The sequence below is a fragment of the Anopheles arabiensis genome, chromosome 3 (assembly GCF_016920715.1).
Source record: "Anopheles arabiensis isolate DONGOLA chromosome 3, AaraD3, whole genome shotgun sequence".
NCBI classification, from domain to species: Eukaryota; Metazoa; Arthropoda; class Insecta; order Diptera; family Culicidae; genus Anopheles; species Anopheles arabiensis.
Window position 1 is genome coordinate 62,778,713 of NC_053518.1, and position 20,629 is coordinate 62,799,341.

The window sequence follows — 20,629 nt, forward strand, 5'->3', positions numbered from 1 at the left end:
TTTCGAGCTGTGCCATGTGTTGCGGTATTGGCCCCGCGTAATTACTTCGGTGCGAGCAATCAATCCACCCGCAACGGAGGGGTATGCGCAAGGGATGCGCCCGCTCCGGCGCAGTGGTAAATGTGTAAGTACTCTGCGCAAGTGTACTCACTATCTGCTGGAGAGTATGCGTGTGATCCGTAAATTTCGGCAAACAATATGGGATAGCTCATTTCTGTTCTTCACCTTCGAACAGTTTCATCCGTTGCATCGATCGTTGCGAGTCATACGGTTCGGTAAAAGGGAATTGTCCGATAGTAGGGTGAAAAAAGGTTGCATTTTTTTGGGGTTTGGAACAGCAAGTCCACTTCCAGTGCGTGAATCATATTTGCACGCTAATACCTGTGGCTGTTGATAAGATAAACCGACCACCCTTGCTTCCGAGTGTGTGATTCAGCAGAATATTGTTTCGATTTTTGGCTATCGGAAACAAGCTTTGCACGCTACAACACTGCCTGCAGAGACATCACGTCCAGAGTTGATTTTCCTCTTTGCTGGAAAAGAGTCGCCGTGTGCATTCCAGCCCAAAACTACACATTCGCAATGGCATCTTCTTCTGAGCAAGCAGCGTCGGTTCCACCACCTCCGCCAGCTTCCGGGTTGGCCCCGCCACCACCACCACCACTCCTGGCAGGGACGGGTGGACCGGGCAGAGTATCAAAGGGAACCGTCTGGAAGAAACCGTCCGCCGAGAGCATTCCGGCGGAAGAAGTCAACGATCGGCTGCTGGCCGACATTAGGGCTGGTGTGAGCCTGAAACCGACCAAAACTCGTGACTGCAGTTCGGCTGTGCTGCGCCGGAAGGGCAACTTTAAGTGATTGTAGTGGCAGTTTTGGTGCAAACTGTGCGATGCAATGAGGACTCACGGGTGAAGGCTGTGTCTTGTGAGTGTCTCCTAAATGGGTCTAAGTCTACAATTGTGGAAACGAATATGACTGTATGGAGGAAAAAATGACTACTTTATCTATTTGGCAACTTAGATCGGTAGATGTTCGTGGGGTACTAATTAATCGTTAGGTCGAGTGAAACATGATTCGAAAAGCGGCATCAATAAATTATTTTAGTATTATTTTTAAGTGTTTACACATGTTTATGATCGAAAAAGAGAAATAAATCATTTTTATAATGGTACGAATTTGATAAAGTTTTTTTAGATAATCCCGGGTAACAGCTCGGAAGAAAATGATCTAGAATTTTGTGTTTTTTAGTTTAAACAGTTGTGGAATTTAATTTCCTTTCTTTTGGTGTACGCTAAGCCATATTCTGAATAATATTTAATGAAATATAGCAAAACACACATTTTTTTCACTCGAGCTGTAACTCGAGCTTTACCATTAAATTACAATATTTTTTTAATATTTTTTATAAGGATTAACAGACGTAACAAAAAATCACGCACACTAAAACATGTTGTTTTCAATCATATAACGGGTTGTTCCTATAGTTAAGCTTTGAATATAAACACTTAAATTTAAAGGTTCTATACCTAATTATTTGGCTCTTTACTCCAGGTTAAAACAATCTGAGAATATATCCCGAACTAGCTTAGATTTAGCAACAAATTTCATTCAAAAATAATGTAATAATAAATTAAGGACTATATCCATAAACTATGACTAGGTTCAGGTCTAGTTCCAGGACCAATACCAGGACATAATAGTCATTAAAATAAATTCCAGGGTTGACGTCTAGAGAAGGCTAGAGATCGTTCCAGGACACATTCCAGGTCTGGTGCAGGTTCAGCACCATAATTAGAATTTAAAACCAAATATCGAAACAACCTTTACGTAATCGTCTTGGAACAGTCCCGGATGACATCAGCAAATTCCTACAAATAAAGAATTATTCTATCTCTCTCTATGAAACAAAAAATTACCTCTCTTAGCCTTATTCAAGTGATTGTTTATTTTAAATCAACGAAAATAACATCCAAATCGAAATGCATGTTATGGTCTACTACTGTCACTTATGTCATCAAATTCTAAAAGCCTGCAACGAATGACCCAACCTGAACGATTTCATCAGTCATCAGACGCTTGGCGTGTGAAAGAGAAGGAAACGATCGAATGCAAGGAAAGCAATCGTCTGCTTCAAACGTCTGACTATTCTGAAAGGTTTTTCTCCCAACGCAAGCGGGGCAGAATTTTATTCTTATTTCTTAACAAGTTTTTAACCAAAAACAGCAAAATAAACACTATTTTCTTACCCAATCTGACAAGCTGCAAGTGCGCGCTAGGTGTGGAAGTGTAAATTGAGAGTTTTACCCTACGGACGAGCGTGTACGCGGTTAACATAACAAACTGAAGCGAAGGACGCAAGAAGCGCGTCAATTTTCTGCCGAAAGACTGCTTCTGCTGCTGCTGCCGTGTGTGTTGCTATTCCTTGAAAAGCGGCTCGAGTGCGATAGAACGCGCTTGTGGTGGTGGTGGTGGAACAAAACATTGGTTTGGTGTACTGTTCGTTCGGTGGCGCTTGGAAGATGATGGCCTACGGTGCAATAAATAATCGAATGTAGTTCCGTACCCGGAAAAGTTTTTGAGTGTACAATTTCGCGCTTTTTGGACGCAAAGACCCCGTAGAAAGCTCGCATTTGACTGCTGGGGCAGTACAGAGAAAGATAGCAAAACTCGGGCAGGACGAGCTTATTCGCCGGCTGAAGACGCTCACCCACACACTGCAGGCGATGGGCCAGGACGAGGACGGCATGTACACGCAGTACATTCCGCTGGCCGTCCATCTGGCGGACGATTTCTTTCTGCAGCATCCGTCCCGGGACGTGCAGCTGCTGATTGCCTGCTGCATAGCGGACGTGCTGCGCGTGTACGCACCGGAAGCACCGTACAAGGATCAGGACCAGATCAAGGGCATCTTTATGTTTCTGATCCGGCAGCTGAATGGACTGCGCGATCCGAAGGATCCGGCGTTCAAGCGCTACTTCTATCTGCTCGAGAACCTCGCGTACGTGAAATCGTTCAACATGTGCTTCGAGCTGGAGGACTGCCAGGAGGTGTTTTGTACGCTGTTTAGTTTAATGTTTAAAATTGTCAAGTAAAGTATCGTGTTGCCAACATTTTATTCCCAATGATTTAGTGTGCGTTCTAATGCTTTCTTCTTTTCCCTTTTCAGTGACGAACACAGCCCGAAAGTGAAATCCTTCATGTTGGACGTTCTCGCACCGCTCATCACCGAGTCCGATTCGGTGTCGTACGATCTGCTCGATCTGATCTACATCAACATCGTCGAGCCGCTGCGAACGCAGAAGCGAAACGCATACGAACTGGCGAAGGAACTCATCATCAAAACGTCCAACTGGCTCGAGGCGTACACGCAAGCCTTTTTCAACCAGATCCTCATACTGGACAAGAACGAAAAGCAGTACCAGATTGTGCCGAAAATCTACGACGTCATCTACGAGCTGAACGTGATCACGCCGAGCATTCTGCTGTCCGTGCTGCCGCAGCTCGAGTGCAAGCTGAAATCGACGCACGAAGCCGAACGGCTGAAAGCGGTGTCCACGCTGGCGCGCATGTTTTCCGAGCCCGGCTCAACGCTCGCCCGCCAGTACGGGCCGCTGTGGAAGCAGTTTCTCGGCCGCTTTTACGACATTGCCGTGCCGATCCGTATCAAGTGCGTCCAGAGCACGATGCACTTCCTGATTAACCATCCGAGCCTGCGAAAGGACATAATCGATACGCTGCGCATCCGGCAGCACGATTCGGACGAAACGGTGCGCTACGAGGTGGTGATGGCGATCGTGGAGACGGCCAAGCGGGACCTGCAGATCGTGTCCGAGTCGGAGGACCTGCTCGAGTTCGTGAAGGAGCGTACGCTCGACAAGAAGTACAAGATCCGCAAGGAGGCGATGAACGGGCTGGCGATGATCTACAAGAAGTACCTCAGCGACACGAACGTGCCGGCGGCCACGAAGAAGGCCGTCAACTGGATCAAGGACAAGATACTGCACGGCTACTACATGACGGGCGTGGAGGATCGGCTGCTGGTCGAGCGGCTGCTCATCACCTGCCTGGTGCCGTACCAGCTGCCGGCCGAAGAGCGCATGAAGAAGCTGTACCAGCTGCTCGGCACGATCGACGACAACGCGACGAAAGCGTTCATCGAGCTGCAGAAGAACCAGCTGAAGGTGCGGCGCAGCGTCGCCGACTGGATCAAACTGCACCGGCTGAAGGATCTCACGCCGACCGTGCTGAAGGAGATGAACGTCAAGTGTACGAACATCGCGAAGCAGCTGCCGGACCCGGTGAAGGCGCAGGAGCTGCTGCTCAAGTTTTCCGCCCAGATGCGCAAGGACCCGAAGCTGATCGTCGAGATGGAGACGATCCTGAAGCGGGACGTGTCGTGCAAGGAGTGTGCTGACACGATGGCGATCGTGCTGAAGAAGCTCGGCCAGCCGATCATGACCAACACGTACTACAACACGGTCAAGATGCTGCTCGAGCGGATCGCCTCGGTGATGGTGGACAAGCAGTCGATCGGCGTGCTGATCGAGCTGATCCAGGAGTGCATGAACGGTGGCAAGGAGGTGATCGAGGAGGTGAGCCTGCCGACGGATTCGGCCGGCGAGCGGGGCCTCAAGCTGCTGACGGTGCTGGCGTACGTGTTTTCGGCCCACTTCCAGCACGACGAGATACTGCGCCACATGATCGGGCTGCTGTCGTTCGACGAGCCGTACGTGGCGCCGTACGTGCTGAAGGCGTTCACGTACCTTGGCCGCTACAAGTCACTGATCGAGTCGCACCCGGCCATCCTGAAGGAGTTGGCCCCGCTCTGCAAAGAGTTTGCGATCGCAGGCACACCGAAGCAGGCGAAGCACGCGATCCGCTGTATGTTCGTAAACACGCAGACGGGCAACAGCGCTGCCGTAGATCCGCTAGCGACGGGTGCGCCCGGATCGGACCTCAGCGCGATCGACATCTTCCCGGACATTGTCGAGGGCATGAAGCAAACGTTGCACCCGCAGAGCGAACACTACCGCACGGCGATCGTGACGCTCGGGCACATCGCGTACAATCTGCCGGACAAGTTCCACGTGCAGATCAAGAACATTATCTCGCGCAAGATCGTGAAGGAGCTGCTGGTGAAGGAAACGTCGGACGGGCGGTCGAACGTGCCGGCGAAGGACTGGTGCGACGAGCAGGATCTGCCGGAGGAGACGCGCTGCAAGGTGGAGGGGCTGAAGACGATGGCCCGCTGGCTGCTCGGGCTGAAGAAGGACGTGCTGTCGGCGCAGAAGACGTTCCGCATGCTGAACGCGTTCATCAGCAAGAAGGGCGACCTGCTCGAGCAGGGCGGCGCACTGTCCGCGGCGGAAAAGTCGTGGCTCCGCCTCAGTGCCGGCAAGGCGATGCTGAAGATCTGCGAGCAGAAGGGTGTAGGGGATCAGTTCATTGCGGAGCAGTTCTACAACCTGTCGCAGTTGATGGTAGGGAACGGAAATTATTGGTTCGGAGTAGTGGGGGGGGAGGGGCTCGGAATCGGACCTATCCGATTCCTTGTTCGGAATCAATTCCGGAGTCGATTTCGATGCTGGAATCGATTCCGATTCCGGAGTCGATTCCGGAGTCGATCCCGCAGCCGATTCCGAAGTCGATTCCAGAGCCGGAATCGGCTCTGGAATCGATTCAGCGATCGAAATCAGCTCCGGAATCAGAATCGACACCGGAATCGGAATCGGCTCCGGAATCGGAATCGGCTCCGGAATCGAAATCGGCTCCTGAATCGGAATCGGCTCCGGAATCAGAATCGGCTCTGGAATCGGAATTGACCTGGGAATCGCAATTTACCCCGGTAACGGAATCAGGCTTGACTCCAGAAATTGAATTAGCTTCGGAATGAGAATCAGTTCTTGAATTGAAAAAAATAAGCATCAGAAGCGAAATTTGTCCGCGAATCTCCATGATAATGGATCGTTTACAAGTAAATTTGGATTCTTTGCGGCTATCAATACGTAGCATCATTGGACCCAAACGCCTATTCTTATGGAGATACCGAAACTGACTCCGTTTCGATGCCGATTCTGATTTCGGACTCAATTCCGATTGCGCATCTGATTTCATTTCTGATGAACCGATTCCGGAACCAATAACAGAAAACTTCGGAGCTAGCCGGAATCGATTCCGACAAAAACTTAACTTTTCCCATCACTAGTTCGGAGGGCATCGAATTTTTACTTGTTTGTGTTTTATTCTCAGACTGATCCAGTGCCGGAGGTGCGCGATACGTTCGTGAAGAAGCTACACAAAGGCCTGAGCAAGGGCATTCCGCACAAGTGCCTTCCGCTTGATTTCATGGGCTACTATGCGCTCGGTGGAAGAGAAACAGATCAAACGTAAGTGTGGAGAAAGCTAAACAGGAGTTCGAAGATTTGATTTAACATTTTCGTTATATTTTTTTTACACTTTGCAGTTTGTTCGCTCAAATCAGATCCAACATAGAGACAGACGTCAACAGACGACGAGAGTACGTGAAAAACTTCACCACAGGTAAGCGTCGTAAAGGGGTTGCGTCCCTTTGATTATTCGCAACTAATCGGTTTCCCTTTTCATCCTCCAGTCGAGCGTGGCATGAGTCAGCTGCCGCACATTCTACCGGACTATATGCTCGTGTTCGCTGTGACAGTTCTGACGCACGATCCTCATTTTACGCGCCCGAACGATCCAGCCCAGCTGCGACAGATAGAACGGTGCCTGTGGCTCGTGCTGGAACCACTCGTCATGAACAAGGAGTTCTTCTGCTTTAGCTTTTACAAAAATTTGATCGAACGTATTAAACACCACAAGGACGCCCTCAAGCCCGAGGACGAGGAAACGAATCACGTAAGTCTTCAACGCTCATCATAGACGCGTGTAAAGTTGCGACAACAATGTGCTTATGTGTCCTTCCAATTTGCAGAAACTGTGGGCCATTTGTGACGTCGCGATGGGGCTCATACTCACCCGTCTAACGTTCTACGATATGCGGGAAGCACCGGCCGAGGCACGCATACCGTCGATGTACTTCCAGGCCCAACCGGAAGACTTCCAAAACACGCGCTACTACATTCCCGACGACATGTACAACCTAACGGACCGGAGCGGTCGCAGTGCGGTCCCGTCCGGCTCAAAGACGCTGGCGCCTGCGGCCAAACCCAAACCCCAAGCCCCGACCACTTCCGCATCCGCTTCGTCCTCGTCATCCAGCGCGACAGCCTGCGCGTCCTCCTCCTCATCGCTTACACTACCGGTCACGTCTAGTTCGTCAGCGATGGTAAGGATTGCGAGTGTTAATCTTGTTTCTTAGAGAGGTGTATTAATGTTTCGTATGTTTTTATTTTAGGAACGGAACAAACTCAAAACGAAATTCGCTCGCCAAGCAGTTCACGACGATGACGAACACAACAATGGGCAGGACGAGGGAGAAGATACCGGTCCACCACTCTCCAAGCGAACCTACAAAGCAGCCGACGGTGTCAATCTATAAGCAATGACGGGCCCCAACGCCACCATCCCATCCGATAGGAGGCCCTTTCGGCGTGCGTGCTGCGTGGTTATTTTATAAAACTGAGAGATTGATGTATGCTATAAGTTATTTATGTACAGTGACACACACAAAGACTAGACGGGTGAAGCGACGAGTGGGGGATACAAACGCCCATAAGAACGGCGCGCGAAGGATGTTTTTGTTAGGTTAGCGAAAGACATGCTCATAGATCCAAATTTGGAACATAAGTAACTACACACACACCCACTGGACACCGAAGCGACAGTAAACGGTTGATTATATTTGCTAAACACCTTCTTTGATAATAAAAAACAACCTTTCGGAAGGCTGCATGCATGCGTGTGTGTGTGTGTTGGCTCAATTAAAAGGAGCAAAGAATCTGGTGGTGATTCCGCAAAACATTAGTAGAGGGCATTAACTATCAGACCACTACCACCTTCTCTCGCTGCATATACTCAAAACGGGCCTTTTACTTTTGTTAACAGAGAAAGAGAGGGCGTGACACGATACTTCTCAATACGTACTGCTAGAACCTTGTTAAGCAGAAAGGACTCTGCGAAAAAGGTAAAAAAGGAACGAACGCTTTTTTGAATACCAGAGAGGGGGCTAAGCATAAAGCTTAAACGTTTATGAATTGCGAGACTATGAAATACAACACCTGTAGCTATAATGATGCTGACTACAAAAGTGACAAAAATATATAAAAAATAAGTACGGTAAAATGACGCATTTGGGGTATTTTTTTAGTATTTTCTTTATTAAAACAGTTTACATACATTTCATATTTCATCCGTTTTTTTTACAAGAGATTAAAGGAGGTAACGGAGCGGGTTCACTCCAAAAACCGCGATGTGCCGGGATGCGGAAGAAAATCTCCTGACAGACGAGCGGGAGGTGATCGAAAGGTGGAAGTGCTACTACGAAGGACACCTGAATGGAGCAGAGGCAGGAGAGGCTGGCGCAAGTGGCAGAACAAGGCAACCACCACAGCAGCAGCACAGCAGTTACAACAGCGACAGCATCGGCACAGACGACGAGGTGCTCCCGCCATCTCTGGATGAGATTGCCAGCGCCATCAAGCTGCTTAAGAGCAATAAGCCTGCTGGCAGCGATGGACTGGCGGTCGAGCTCTTCAAGATGGGTCCGGAGAGGCTTACCGTCAAAATGCATCAGCTGATCGTAAATATCTGGGAGCAGAAGGAACCACCGGAGGAGTGGAAACTGTCATTCACCCAGTCTACAAAAAGGGCGACAGGCTGGACTGCTTAATTCCCTTAATGCCGGCTATAAGATCCTGTCCCAGATCCTTTTCTGTTCTCAGACTTGCGCCCCTTGCTACAGATTTTGTCTGCAGCTACCAAGATGGGTTTGTTGGAGGCAAATCCTCCAGAAGTGCCGAGAGCGCCAGACTCCTACGCACCACCTGTTCATCGACTTCAAGGCGGCCTACGACACCATAGACCAGAATGAGCTATGGAGCATCATCCAGCGGTACCATTTCTCTGGGAAGTTGATCCAGCTGTTAGAAGCCACCATGAACAGGGTGCAGTGCAAGGTGAGAGTATCGAAATTGGCGTCGGAATCGTTCGAGCCTCACAGGGGTCTGAGGCAAGGTGACGGACTCTCCTGTCTGCTCTTCAACATCACCCTGGAAAGTGTCATTCGAATCGCGGTTCTAGACAACGACATCCGTGTCACGATCCTCTACCGGTATCTCCAATTTCCATGTCATTGGCTTCGCGGATGACATCGATATCATCGACAGAACAACAGCGAAGGTGTGTGAGGCGTACATCCGACTCAAACGTGAAGCAGCAAGAATTGGATTGAGAATCATTGTGACGAAGACGAGATTCCTGGTTGCCGGAGAATCTGGACATGTTTGAGCGACACATCCTCCGGACCATGTTTGGCGATGTGTTCGAGCATGGAGCGTGGAGGAGAAGGATGAACCACGAGCTTGCTGAGCTGTACGGCGAACCGAGCATCCTGACGATGGCGAAGGCTGGCAGGATACGATGGCTGGGCATGTCATGAGGATGTCGGACTCATGTCCCACCAAGAAGGTGTTCGACAGCGATCCCCACTTCGGCATACGGCGCAGGGGAGCACAGCGAACTCGATGGCTGGACCAGGTGAAGCGAGACCTGTCGGAGATCGAGGGTTCAACTTTAATTTCCTCTTTTTTAAATAGCTCATTAGCGTCCGTTTGCTCGATAGATGTTATACGTCTTCTTTTTTGAAACTGTACTACAGCATCTGTATAACAGCAGAACCTCCCGACGCGGCTCAGAGCTCTACCGTTGCCGGTTTTGACATTTCCCTTGCGCCCCAAAACAAATGTGACATAAGCGAGTGCCGGGGGCAAATAAACAGAAACACATTTTCGCGACCATATTCTTCCCAAAACCGCTAAAAATGTCTCTCAATATACGTAGAATCAGATATCCAGCATTGCAGTTACACCATGTGATAAAGAGTAAGTTGCAAAAGTTGTTTTTAAAATGATTTCTCTTAAAATGAGCTTTCATGGCCGCGTTGGTACCTTCCGTTGATTCAGAGCACTATTCCGTCGCTTCGAAAAGCACTGCCAAGGCGAGCGAACTGTTCACCGACGAACAGCGCAGACAGCGGGAAAATGTGGGCCGTATCGAAAAGATTGAGGTCCGATATCTTGGCCTACCGAACGACACGACGCTGGTGATGAACCGGGAACTCTCCACACCGTACGATTGTGCGAGGCGTAAGTACTTTCTTCAAGGAGCTAGATTGGGCATGGTAATTACATCTATTGGATTTTGTTTTCTGTGCAGACATTGGTGAAAAGTACTGTAGGCAGTCGGCGTTGGCATTGCTGGACAACAAAACGCCGTGGGATATGCGTCGACCATTGCGCGATTCGTGCACGCTGCAGCTGCTGAACTTCACCTCGCCCGAACCACACATCGCGAACAAGGCGTTCTGGCGCTCCTGTTCCTTTCTGCTCGGGGCCGTGCTGCAGGCGAGCTTCAAGCCGGAAGCTGGCCTGTTCCTACACAGCTTCCCGAAACCGAACAGTACGTACAGTAGGGAGCGGAACGACTTCTTCGAGCGTGTCGAAATTCTATTTCGTTTCCTTATTTGCAGTTAAATCTGGCAGCTTCGTGCACGATATCGTACTGGCGGAAGAGCACTGGAATCCGACCGTCCCCGAGCTGCGTGCGCTATCGATCGAAATGATCAAACTGTCGCAGCAAGATCTCCCGATCGAGCGGCTGGATGTGAGCAGTGAGCTGGCGCTAGAAATGTTCCACGACAATCCGTTCAAGCGGGAACAGATCCCGAGCGTGGCGGCCCAGAACAATGGCCAGGTTACGGTGTACCGGGTGGGTGAGCATGTCGACATCAGCAAGGGACCGATGATGGGCTCGACCGGACTGCTCGGCCGGTGTACGATCTCGGCGTCGCACCCGATCAAGGAGGGCAGCGAAAGGGGGAAGCACTTCTACCGGATGCAGGGCGTTGCGCTGCCGGCCGTTTTACGCATCGGCCACTTTGCATACAACATACTGGAGAACCGTTCGCGGAAGCTGGTAAGTGTATATTGGAAGGAGGTTAAAAGGGTTGTTGGGCTTGAATTAAATGGTTTATATCAAAATATTTCTATTTTTTCCTTCAATGTGTTTAGAACTCGGCCAAGTTACCAAATGAACCATTTGAGGATACGGTTGCAGAACAAGTAGCATAAAGCGAGTAATAAATTAGAAGGATCAGTGAATAATAAAACCAAAAAAACACTTTCAATACGAATTTTTGCTGTAATTTTAACATATTTTTATTTTTTTTCGATTTAGCATATTTGAATATTTTTTTAGTAAAATATTTTAGAAATATTTCACATTGAATTACAAAATAACCCTCTTCATCAATATAATACGTTTTATCATAACCCCCTAGTAGAGTTATGCGCACGATTACGTTCCGTGCAGTCGGACAAAAGTGCATCAATTTAATCCTCAGGACAACATTGTAAAACACGTGAGCGCAAGAGCTGATGCACATAAAGCAAAGCGTAAACAGAAAAGTGAATGCAGGAAAAAAGGTTACGCAAAGTAAAGAAGGAAAGAACGCACCACGAAAGGGGGATTAGAAAAAAGAAAGACCAAGCAGGCACAGCAGGCGGCAAACGAACCCTGCGTTTCCAGGGCCTGCTTTTGTTATCGGGACACTGCCTGTCTACGGGAGAACAAGAGCAAAAAAACGTGATGGAAGTGAACAGTTCTAACGCTTTCGAAAAGGGCACCACTACAATCAAGATCCCCGCTATACGGGAGATGCTGCTGCTGCCGCTGTCTGTCGGCGATAATGGCCGTTTAATCAATCTGTTCCCCTCACACCGGGCACCTCACAATACCCGGGTAAGCGACCCGAAGAAGCATACTAGTGCACACACAACACGACCGATGCCGGGTCCTACGTTGATGTGTTCGTTCGTCCGACAACGGCCTGCTATGATGAGACGCGGTGGCGCAGTAAAAGACGACCACACCGTTGCCGACGAACCACAATTGCTCGCGGACCGTCAACGGAAAAGGACGTCCATGCGCTGAGTGGAGCAGATTTTAAATAGGATTAGTTCTGTGTGTGTTGTGTTGTAACTGTGTGTTTTCTTGTGATGAAATTCGTGCTGGTAGTTTTAAGTTGCCTGCTGGCAGGCGGTAAGTACGAGGGAGTTATTAAAAATTGCGTAAAGTTACGGTTTCCTTGCCTTGGGTTCTCTAGCCCTCTCTTTCGAAGGCATAAGCACAACCTGCTTGGATGACCCTGTTAGAGAGCGTCGTGTGCGTCGTCTAGGAAGTGGCAAGGGTGTCAGAAAAAACAAGATAATTGAGCTTTAATTAAATCGAATTGTTCAAAAATTGAAACAATCATAAATTTTAAAGGAATATTCAAAAATATTAAAACAGAAAGTCTCTCAGGCTACCATGAAATACTTTCACAAAATTACGCCACTTAGAATCGCTTTTGTAAATGGCGTCTTAGCAATGGAAACCAAGCGGGTCATCCAAGGGGCACAAAATGGTGCATGCTTTTTATGTTCCGCTTCCCGCTCAATCTTCGGCATCGCTTGCCAAACAGGTCTCGCTTAATATTTAACTTCTCCTTCTCCCATCGCCTAGCTTTTGCCACCAAACCCCCGAAATGGCCCGACGTGTACTCGGTCAGCGGCATGCTGACGATACCGTACGCGGAAATCAACGAACCATTCTACGCCTGGTACGATAAGACGAACGGACGCTCCCGAGTCGACTACTATGGCGGCATGGTGAAGACGTACCAGCTCACCAAGCAGGGCGACTACGGCGTCAGCTTGAAGCTGGCCCCGGTCACGACGCAAAACCAGATGAACAAAGAGACCTGCCTGCAAGTTAATGGGTCAGCTTCGTACAAGATCGACGTGCAGGGCATCCTGCCGTACGTGCGCGACTTCCAGCTGCTCGGTAAGCTCGCCCCGTCGATCGGTGGTGACTCAACCGATCGGGACAAGCGGATGGATCGATCGCGTTCGTAAACAAGTGGCGAATCGTATCACTAATGCGACGCACCATTCCGCGACTCTCTTTCTCCCCAGGCACGGAGCAATGTGGCGGTTATCAGTGCGATAAGTTCGGGCTGACCGAGGTCATCGGGCAGAAGCGCAATGTTTACACGCTCTGGGTGCGGTACGTGAAATCGCCCAAGTATCCGGCCGCCCGCATGCCCATCCCGGTCCGGTACGAGATGAAGGGCTACAATACGCTGCTCGGTTCGCACTACGACCATTACTACCTCGACTACGAATCGTACGACCATCAGGACATTCCGGAGGACGTGTTCGAGGTGAAGCTGAGTAAGTGTAGCTATGTTTTGTTTTATTTTAATGAAAAAAACATACTAAACTTCCTTGAACCTCTTTTCACTCCGACAGGCGACCCATGCGTTGGCTTCCCCGGCCCGGGCAATGGACACTACGCCACTTTCAACCCGATGCAGGAGTTTGTGCATCCGCGCTCGGAGGAGCATCTGCACAACGAGTTCGGTCGGTTCAAGAACAAGCATGGGAAATCGTACGCCAGCCCGCTCGAACACGAGCGTCGCCTGAACGTGTTCCGGCAGAACTTGCGCTTCATCCACTCGCACAACCGTGCCAACCGTGGCTTCACCGTGGCCGTCAACCATCTGGCCGATCGGACCGAGGAGGAGCTGAAGGCGCTGCGTGGTTTCCGCTCGTCCGGCACCTACAACGGGGGCCAACCGTTCCCGTACGACACGCTCAAACATATGGCCGATCTGCCCGACAGCTGGGACTGGCGCATTAGCGGTGCTGTAACGCCGGTTAAGGATCAGTCCGTGTGCGGTTCCTGCTGGTCATTCGGTACGATCGGACATATCGAGGGCGCGTACTTCCGCAAGACGCAGAAGCTGGTGCGCTTCTCGCAGCAGGCCCTGATCGATTGCTCCTGGGGATACGGTAACAATGGGTGCGACGGTGGAGAAGACTTCCGCGCGTACCAGTGGATGATGGAGGTCGGTGGTGTCCCGATGGAGGACGAGTACGGTGGCTACCTCGGACAGGATGGGTACTGTCACGTGCAGAACATGACGCTGTACGCACCGATCACCGGCTGGGTGAACGTGACGTCGGGCGATCCGGACGCATTCAAGCTGGCCCTGTTCAAGCACGGCCCACTGTCGATCGCGATCGATGCCGGACACAAATCATTCAGCTTCTACTCGAACGGCGTGTACTACGAGCCGGAGTGCAAGAACAAGCTGGACGAGCTGGACCACGCGGTGCTGGCGGTCGGGTACGGGCAGCTGAACGGCGAAGACTACTGGCTGATCAAGAACTCGTGGTCCAACTACTGGGGCAACGATGGGTACGCACTGATGGCGGTAAAGGATAACAACTGTGGTCTGACGACTGACGCCACCTATGTGCTGATGTGAGTGCGGCTCCGGAGCGTCGTCCGGTGTTATTTTGGTATAAACGGGGGGTTTATTTCGTTTAAGTATGAATTTCATGAATTTCTCAATAAAAAAAATGTTTCTTATAACATGCTTCACCGTAAAAGTCAACGACCTCGTGTTTGTCATCTCTCAACCGACACTTTTGCGGCATTTGTTTGCCTTTCTCATATGAAGCGCAGCCAATTGGGGTTGCGGCGAAGGTTGCTTTGTTTGCATTGCTGTTTGCGTGCTTTTCGCGTTGGAAACAAGAATAGGCAACGTTGGAAGCCAGGGCTTTTCAACAGAAACTATCTGGCCAGTGACAAAATTTTGCACAGCATGAAAGGGGTATTCTTTACAGAGGACACATGAATTTAAGTTTTGTTAATTTAATAGAATGCGTATATTATAAAAGTTTAAAAATACTGGCAGATGTTTAAGAGCAGAATTAAAACGAATTGGAATAATACGAAGTATGAAATAATTACCCGTACTGGTCAACTCATTCTTTAAAAAACGTTGATCGCACAAGATCGCGACGAAAGTTCCTCGGAGTTTGGCCGGTACCTCTGAGTATAAAGGGTATTTTTTGTACGTGGGAAAATAAGGGAAAACCATGCTAAATGTATTTGGTGATGTCATTATTTGTAGGGGAAGGTAGGTAAAGACGGACACTGCGGGTAAGATGGACACTTCTCATAAATGCATCAAAATGGTAATTTTCGAAAAAATCAACAATGCAACATCCTAACTTAAAGTTGAACAACACATTTGAGAAAATTTTTGGCAATATATATGCAAAATTGGTTAAATCAGCGAACAAAATAAACTTTCAATCATGAGCATCCTTGTGGATCTAATTTGACTACTACGGATCTTAAGCTCTACAACTTGTATTGTTTATATTTCCGGAAATTTTATTTCATGAATGGGTTGTCGTGATCATTAATGAAAAAACTGGCGAAAGAACGGGGATAAAAACTATTCAAAATATTGTTTGGTATTGTGGTTTAAACATTCTGAAACCAAAGCGGGAAAGACCGACACCTTGTTGTAGGGAAAGATGGACACCAAATTTATTGATTTTTTTTTCTTCTTATATCAATTGGTGATGAATATATTTCTTCAAATACCTTAAATAAGGCTATTCCGGTGCTATAAATCAATCAGTAACTAGAGAAAGTATTTAAATAATCGAGAAATGAAACACCGGTCAAAATAGTAGCCATTCGTTAGGGGCCGTCCATAAATTACGTAACGCTGAAATTGGGATTTTTGACCCCCTCCCCCCTATCGTAACAAAACGTAACGTTGGAGGAGACCCCCCCTTCCAAAATTATGTAACGCATGATCGAACACCCCCCCTTAATTTGGTTTTGCATCAACAAATACAAAAAAATATGGGTTTACAGGGTTTTCAAGCCAGCTCAACATCGTAACACTATTTTTCGAATAGGGTAAACGATTGTCAACATCGTACATACAATTTGAATCCGTAAACTGTTTTCGATTTGGTAACACTAGGTTTTGGACCCGTAAAATCCCAACTCAAATCTGGAAAATGTATGTTGGCTGTCTTGTCACCCATTATACATTTTCCAGATTCGAGTTGGGATTTTACGGGTCCAAAACCTAGTGTTACCAAATCGAAAACAGTTTACGGATTCAAATTGTATGTACGATGTTGACAATCGTTTAACGTGTTCGAAAAATAGTGTTACGATGTTGAGCTGGCTTGAGAAACCCTATATATTTTTATTTTTGATTGCTTTATATTTTTATATTTGACAGCACCGCACGACTGTTGTTTACCAACAATAATATACAGGTCGATGCGTTTAGCGTAGAATGACATGTAATTGTTTGAATTTTGTTGACGGTAAGATTGAAAACTACAGTCTTTACCTGAAACACACGGCTCTTAAACCTGTATTACACGGTGGATTTTTTCATGGCAATTTTCTGTCAAACCTCTGTTTTGGTATTTTATAAATGTCAAGTTCGTATTCCCTATCAAAAGATATAAAGAAATAAAACTGCAAAACTTACCCAGGTGGGCGATCATTTGTCAGTGACCAGTGATAAGATTGTATTACGTTACGTAACAGAATGTGAACCCCCCCTCTCCCCTATGTAACAAACCGTAACGCTACAGGGAACCCCCTTCCCCCCCCCCTTTGAGCGTTACGTAATTTATGGACGCCCCTTATGCTATTACACGCTCGAAGCTGATGAGGCGCTTCACGAAATCCAATATCTTGTCACGACTTGGACAACTTTAAACAATAAAAAGATGATGCATTGATACGACATTTTTCAGGAATAGATGAGAAATTCTATGGGATTACAAACATCAAATGTTGAATTTTGAAATGGTGGAAAATGGATTAAACTATTAACAAGTCCCTCAAAAATTACTGGGGTCGTGGTCTTTTCGCGTAGTAATTTCCTTAAAGGCAGTTCTAGACTGTTGTTCTGTAAGCTGGAGCAACGTCAGCTGTAAGTGCGCGATATTTCAATAATGCTTTAGATTCTGCATTCTACGATATATTAGAAGCGGTGCTTACAATTTCTAAAACCACAGCTGAATGAATCGTCGTTGCAATAGGCCAAAAATTGGTTTATAAACGTACCAGGACGTGGAAAGCGATAGAATTTGTTAAAATACTGTAAAACTCTTCACTTTCCAACGTTTTCTACAGGTGTCCATCTTATCCTTCATGGTGTCCAACTTTCTCATATCAGGTGTCCGTCTTACCCGAACATTTCAAAACCGCACGAAAAAAAATCATGTTTTTCATTCATGAAAAATACGCAAAAATCGATGGAAACTTAAAAGTTTCAACACATTTTCTGATAAAACATCAGTGTAAGATAATATATGCACATATTCATGGTCGTTGCACTTATATAGCCCTAGATTTTTACCATTTCCCTTAACGTGTCCGTCTTTACCTACCTTCCCCTAGGATATCTATTGCCGTTAATTCTGAACGTGCCTTGTCTGATTTGGTGAAATATGAAAATATTTGAAAAAAGTTACAACTGAAACCTGATTTTTTTAAATTATCCTTTTGAACATGCAGTGCATATTAGTTTGACAAATAAAAGCAAATAAAAAAATGATTTATAAGTAAAGATACAATTTAAGTTTTTTTTTTATTAAAGTTTTTGAGTTTTTAATTTAATTTCTGATACAATGCATTTTATAATCATAGCATCAACTATTTTTGACGATTTTCGTTAATCCTCGTGTATCAGAGAAATTTTAAGAAGAAAAAAGTCACGTTTTTGCATTTGAACAATATTTTGGAAAAAATACACAAAATGTATGAAATATTCTAGATATTAAGAAATATTGTGTGTAATAAATAAGTGTGGGTGTCAAGCAACATAAATTTAACATTCTTCTTTTTCTTCTTTTTTGGCACAACTACAACCGCTGTCGGTCAAGGTCGACCTGTATCACTATTGGGATTGGCTTTCAGTGACTTATTGATTTACCTCATAGCAGGATTGTCAAGTACTGCGTATGGGGGCATGGTCCATTTGAGGTTTAAACCTATGACGGGCATGTTGTTGAGCCGTACGAGTTGACGACTGTATCACCAGACCGGCCAAATTGGCAATATGTGCTTTTAAAAACAACTTGTATTGTGGAATAAGTGTTAATTGAAACTTTACCGATCCAATGATTAATTCAATTGTAAAGGCCTGCGAGATTTTTAATAAATCTATTGAAAATATTTGTGCGTGCAGTCTACAGAGATTTTTTGTTTAAAAATGTTACGATACTCATGTACTTGGTGAGGCTCCTGGTTCCTATACTTCCGATCAAAATGGGCAAAAACTGGGTGAGTATATCATTATGAAACACAGTGTAGTTATACAAAACGCACCGAACCACTTCACCTGCTATGAGCATAATTTAAATTTTAATTGAAAATAAATCATTGAAAAACAGAACTGTTAGCAATAGCACAACTTTTTGAAAATCTAGAAGTTTGATAAATTTCTCAAATTTCATCATTTTTCAAATGCAAAACAGTCTATCAGAATAAGAAGGCATCATTGAAATATCTGACCTGTAGGCTTTTCAATTGCTTAATTCTTGCCCATTATCTTAAGAAGTTTGCCGAGCCCTGTTATACGCAATATGATATTTGCGTAAATGCAGCAATTGTTTGTTGCATAGATTTAAGTAGATATTTACTTACCACATTAAAAGTGTACTTACTTTTGATGCTATTATCAGAAAAAACAAAAACATTTCCACAAATCTTCGGATATATCACCAAATGATTGTAAACCCAGCATTAGGAAAGTATCTTTAAATTATATGGCGTTGCGGCATCGTTCCTTACAAACGAGTGATGAATTCTGCTAAGCTTAGACTAGACAATGATTGCTGCTTGCTGTTTTTTGCTTTGGCGAACGACGAACGAATCAACCGGTCATAATGCTAACGTCCCCCGTCTAGCTCCCGTACTCCTACGCTACCTACGAACTAGCATCACAGTTTGGTGGCTTTTTCAGTGATGGAACCAAACGCTTTTGGTGTGTTCCATCCCTGATTTCCCTCCCATCCCTACACCCTAGTTTGGCACGTGCGAATTCACTAAACTCACAGTCGCGACTGCCATGATGTGGCACCGACCAGATAGCTTACTATCGTTACAACTAAACCTGCCATTAACCTACTGTACAAGCGACTGGCACCGCTCGGTTCGGTCACCAGTGTCGCCACCGTTAGTGCGCTCAGGTTCAGCTCGCTCGTGATCCGATGGCTCTGCGTGCGCACCAGTGTCACGAGCCGTTCCGCTTCCCGCGCACAAATTTCTGTCTGCAGGCGGGACGGATTTCGGCTCAACGTTTCCAGCACCACATACAGATCGTTCTCGAACGTTAGCTGACCACTCAGCCGACATTCGACCGTCTGCAGGAGCGCTTCCAGGGAGCGTAAGATCGACTTGAGCGTAAGATACTCCGTCGACTGACCCTTCAGTGCGTAGAGGCCACGATCGATCTGTTTGCGCGAGTACACGATGCGCAGGGCGGTGCCGCACACCGGACAGCAGGCACCGGGCGGCAGCACCGGATTACAGTTCGTCAGCTTTCGCCGCGGACACTTGATCGACGAGCAGCGGGCATCGAGCGTAGGGCTGATCAGGCCCACCTCCTGGCACGGTCCGTTGTAGTCGACGGTGGAGTAATCGCTCCACGCTTCACATTCGCTCCGATAGGTGACACCGTTCACGCCGCACACCTGACTACGGCGGCGCGAGGTTTCGCAGACCTTGCGGTACTTCTCCTGGTACGCGTACGAGGCTCGTTCGAATGCCATGCTGCAGAGGTTCGCATGGTAGCCCAGGCTCGTGTCACGGATGTCGGTGATGGTGGAGCAGTTCGTGGAGGTAAGATTGACTGGAAGAAGAGATTGAGTTGTTGAGAGGGGAGGATGTTAGTTGTACGATCGATTCTGTTTTAAGGTACGTATACAGGTTGAGTGAAAGTGAGAAAGAAATGTTGAGTTTTTCAATAATACTTCTGTAACAGAAGTTCTCAAAAATAAGTATTTACGCACAAATGAAGGGTAATTAAATGGTCAAACTGATCCTATCCATTTTAGGTGCCATCCATCCTCTCAAGGTGCCATCCATTAATTACGTAACACTAAAACTGTTGTGCAGTGTAATCGAATTGTGCCTAAAACCCAATTGGCCATCATTGGATCCTCCAATCTCTTCTCACAGAAATTTTGATCGAAATTTATTTGAATCCAGCTCAAACCGCCAATCCGAATCCCAATCGAACCCACAAATGCAATTCTCCGAATGCAAGTCGAATTCGTCAAATGAGATACGATCAGTCATAAATCTTTTTGTTGAATGAGTCTTCGAATCCTCTGAATCCCGATTTTACCAACACTACACTGCTTTAAGCTTAATCTCATTTTCTTTAATACCAGACTGAATTCGAAAGGATATGGGTTAATATTGCAGTCTTTCTCCGAGTTCCACGACACTCGAGTTACGAGAATTTTTATTTTTGACAGTTCAGATGTCAAATCGGTATCCATGAATTGAAAAATTAATTTGCTTCCATCAAATGAAAAATAAATTG

The 20,629-nt window shown here is 46.9% G+C and overlaps 4 protein-coding genes across 9 annotated transcripts in view; 3 read left to right on the forward strand and 1 right to left on the reverse strand.

Annotated features, from left to right (window-relative positions):
• The first annotated feature begins 582 nt into the window (after positions 1–582).
• Positions 583–8,262, forward strand: LOC120901134 (sister chromatid cohesion protein PDS5 homolog B). The gene is made up of 8 exons (XM_040308843.1): positions 583–820; positions 2,611–3,088; positions 3,167–5,480; positions 6,250–6,386; positions 6,464–6,540; positions 6,611–6,873; positions 6,950–7,303; positions 7,373–8,262. Exons 1-8 carry the CDS (start codon positions 583–585, stop codon positions 7,514–7,516), a joined length of 4,005 nt encoding a protein of 1,334 aa, XP_040164777.1. The 3' UTR covers positions 7,517–8,262.
• Positions 8,263–9,872: 1,610 nt separating this feature from the next.
• Positions 9,873–11,326, forward strand: LOC120902157 (39S ribosomal protein L39, mitochondrial). The gene is made up of 5 exons (XM_040310699.1): positions 9,873–10,016; positions 10,098–10,280; positions 10,351–10,593; positions 10,664–11,109; positions 11,205–11,326. The coding sequence occupies exons 1-5, from the start codon at positions 9,956–9,958 to the stop codon at positions 11,262–11,264; spliced, it is 993 nt and encodes a 330-aa protein (XP_040166633.1). The 5' UTR covers positions 9,873–9,955; the 3' UTR covers positions 11,265–11,326.
• A 731-nt stretch (positions 11,327–12,057) lies between these two features.
• On the forward strand, positions 12,058–14,635 carry LOC120902156 (digestive cysteine proteinase 1). The gene is made up of 4 exons (XM_040310698.1): positions 12,058–12,234; positions 12,697–13,017; positions 13,149–13,406; positions 13,485–14,635. The coding sequence occupies exons 1-4, from the start codon at positions 12,192–12,194 to the stop codon at positions 14,504–14,506; spliced, it is 1,644 nt and encodes a 547-aa protein (XP_040166632.1). The 5' UTR covers positions 12,058–12,191; the 3' UTR covers positions 14,507–14,635.
• A 4,187-nt stretch (positions 14,636–18,822) lies between these two features.
• LOC120900780 (reversion-inducing cysteine-rich protein with Kazal motifs) overlaps positions 18,823–20,629 on the reverse strand; it is a 43,084-nt gene continuing 41,277 nt past the window's right edge. For all 6 annotated transcript variants that reach the window (XM_040308240.1, XM_040308235.1, XM_040308239.1 and 3 more), the window contains exon 7: positions 18,823–19,930. In XM_040308240.1, the coding sequence (XP_040164174.1) occupies positions 19,131–19,930 (800 nt within the window). In that variant the 3' untranslated portion in view covers positions 18,823–19,130. The remainder of the gene's footprint in view (positions 19,931–20,629) is intronic.

Excerpts from the sequence above, each read along its gene's own strand:
- LOC120902157 (XM_040310699.1), top strand. The coding sequence starts at position 9,956 with ATGTCTCTCAATATACGTAGAATCAGATATCCAGCATTGCAGTTACAC. Across the intron at positions 10,017-10,097 it reads GTTACACCATGTGATAAAGA|AGCACTATTCCGTCGCTTCG; the intron begins GTAAGTTGCAAA and ends CCGTTGATTCAG. Across the intron at positions 10,281-10,350 it reads ACCGTACGATTGTGCGAGGC|ACATTGGTGAAAAGTACTGT; the intron begins GTAAGTACTTTC and ends TTTTCTGTGCAG.
- LOC120902156 (XM_040310698.1), top strand. The coding sequence starts at position 12,192 with ATGAAATTCGTGCTGGTAGTTTTAAGTTGCCTGCTGGCAGGCG. Across the intron at positions 13,018-13,148 it reads GCGCGACTTCCAGCTGCTCG|GCACGGAGCAATGTGGCGGT; the intron begins GTAAGCTCGCCC and ends CTTTCTCCCCAG. Across the intron at positions 13,407-13,484 it reads CGTGTTCGAGGTGAAGCTGA|GCGACCCATGCGTTGGCTTC; the intron begins GTAAGTGTAGCT and ends TCACTCCGACAG.
- LOC120901134 (XM_040308843.1), top strand. The coding sequence starts at position 583 with ATGGCATCTTCTTCTGAGCAAGCAGCGTCGGTTCCACCACCTCCGCCA. Across the intron at positions 5,481-6,249 it reads ACAACCTGTCGCAGTTGATG|ACTGATCCAGTGCCGGAGGT; the intron begins GTAGGGAACGGA and ends TTTTATTCTCAG. Across the intron at positions 6,541-6,610 it reads CGTGAAAAACTTCACCACAG|TCGAGCGTGGCATGAGTCAG; the intron begins GTAAGCGTCGTA and ends TTCATCCTCCAG.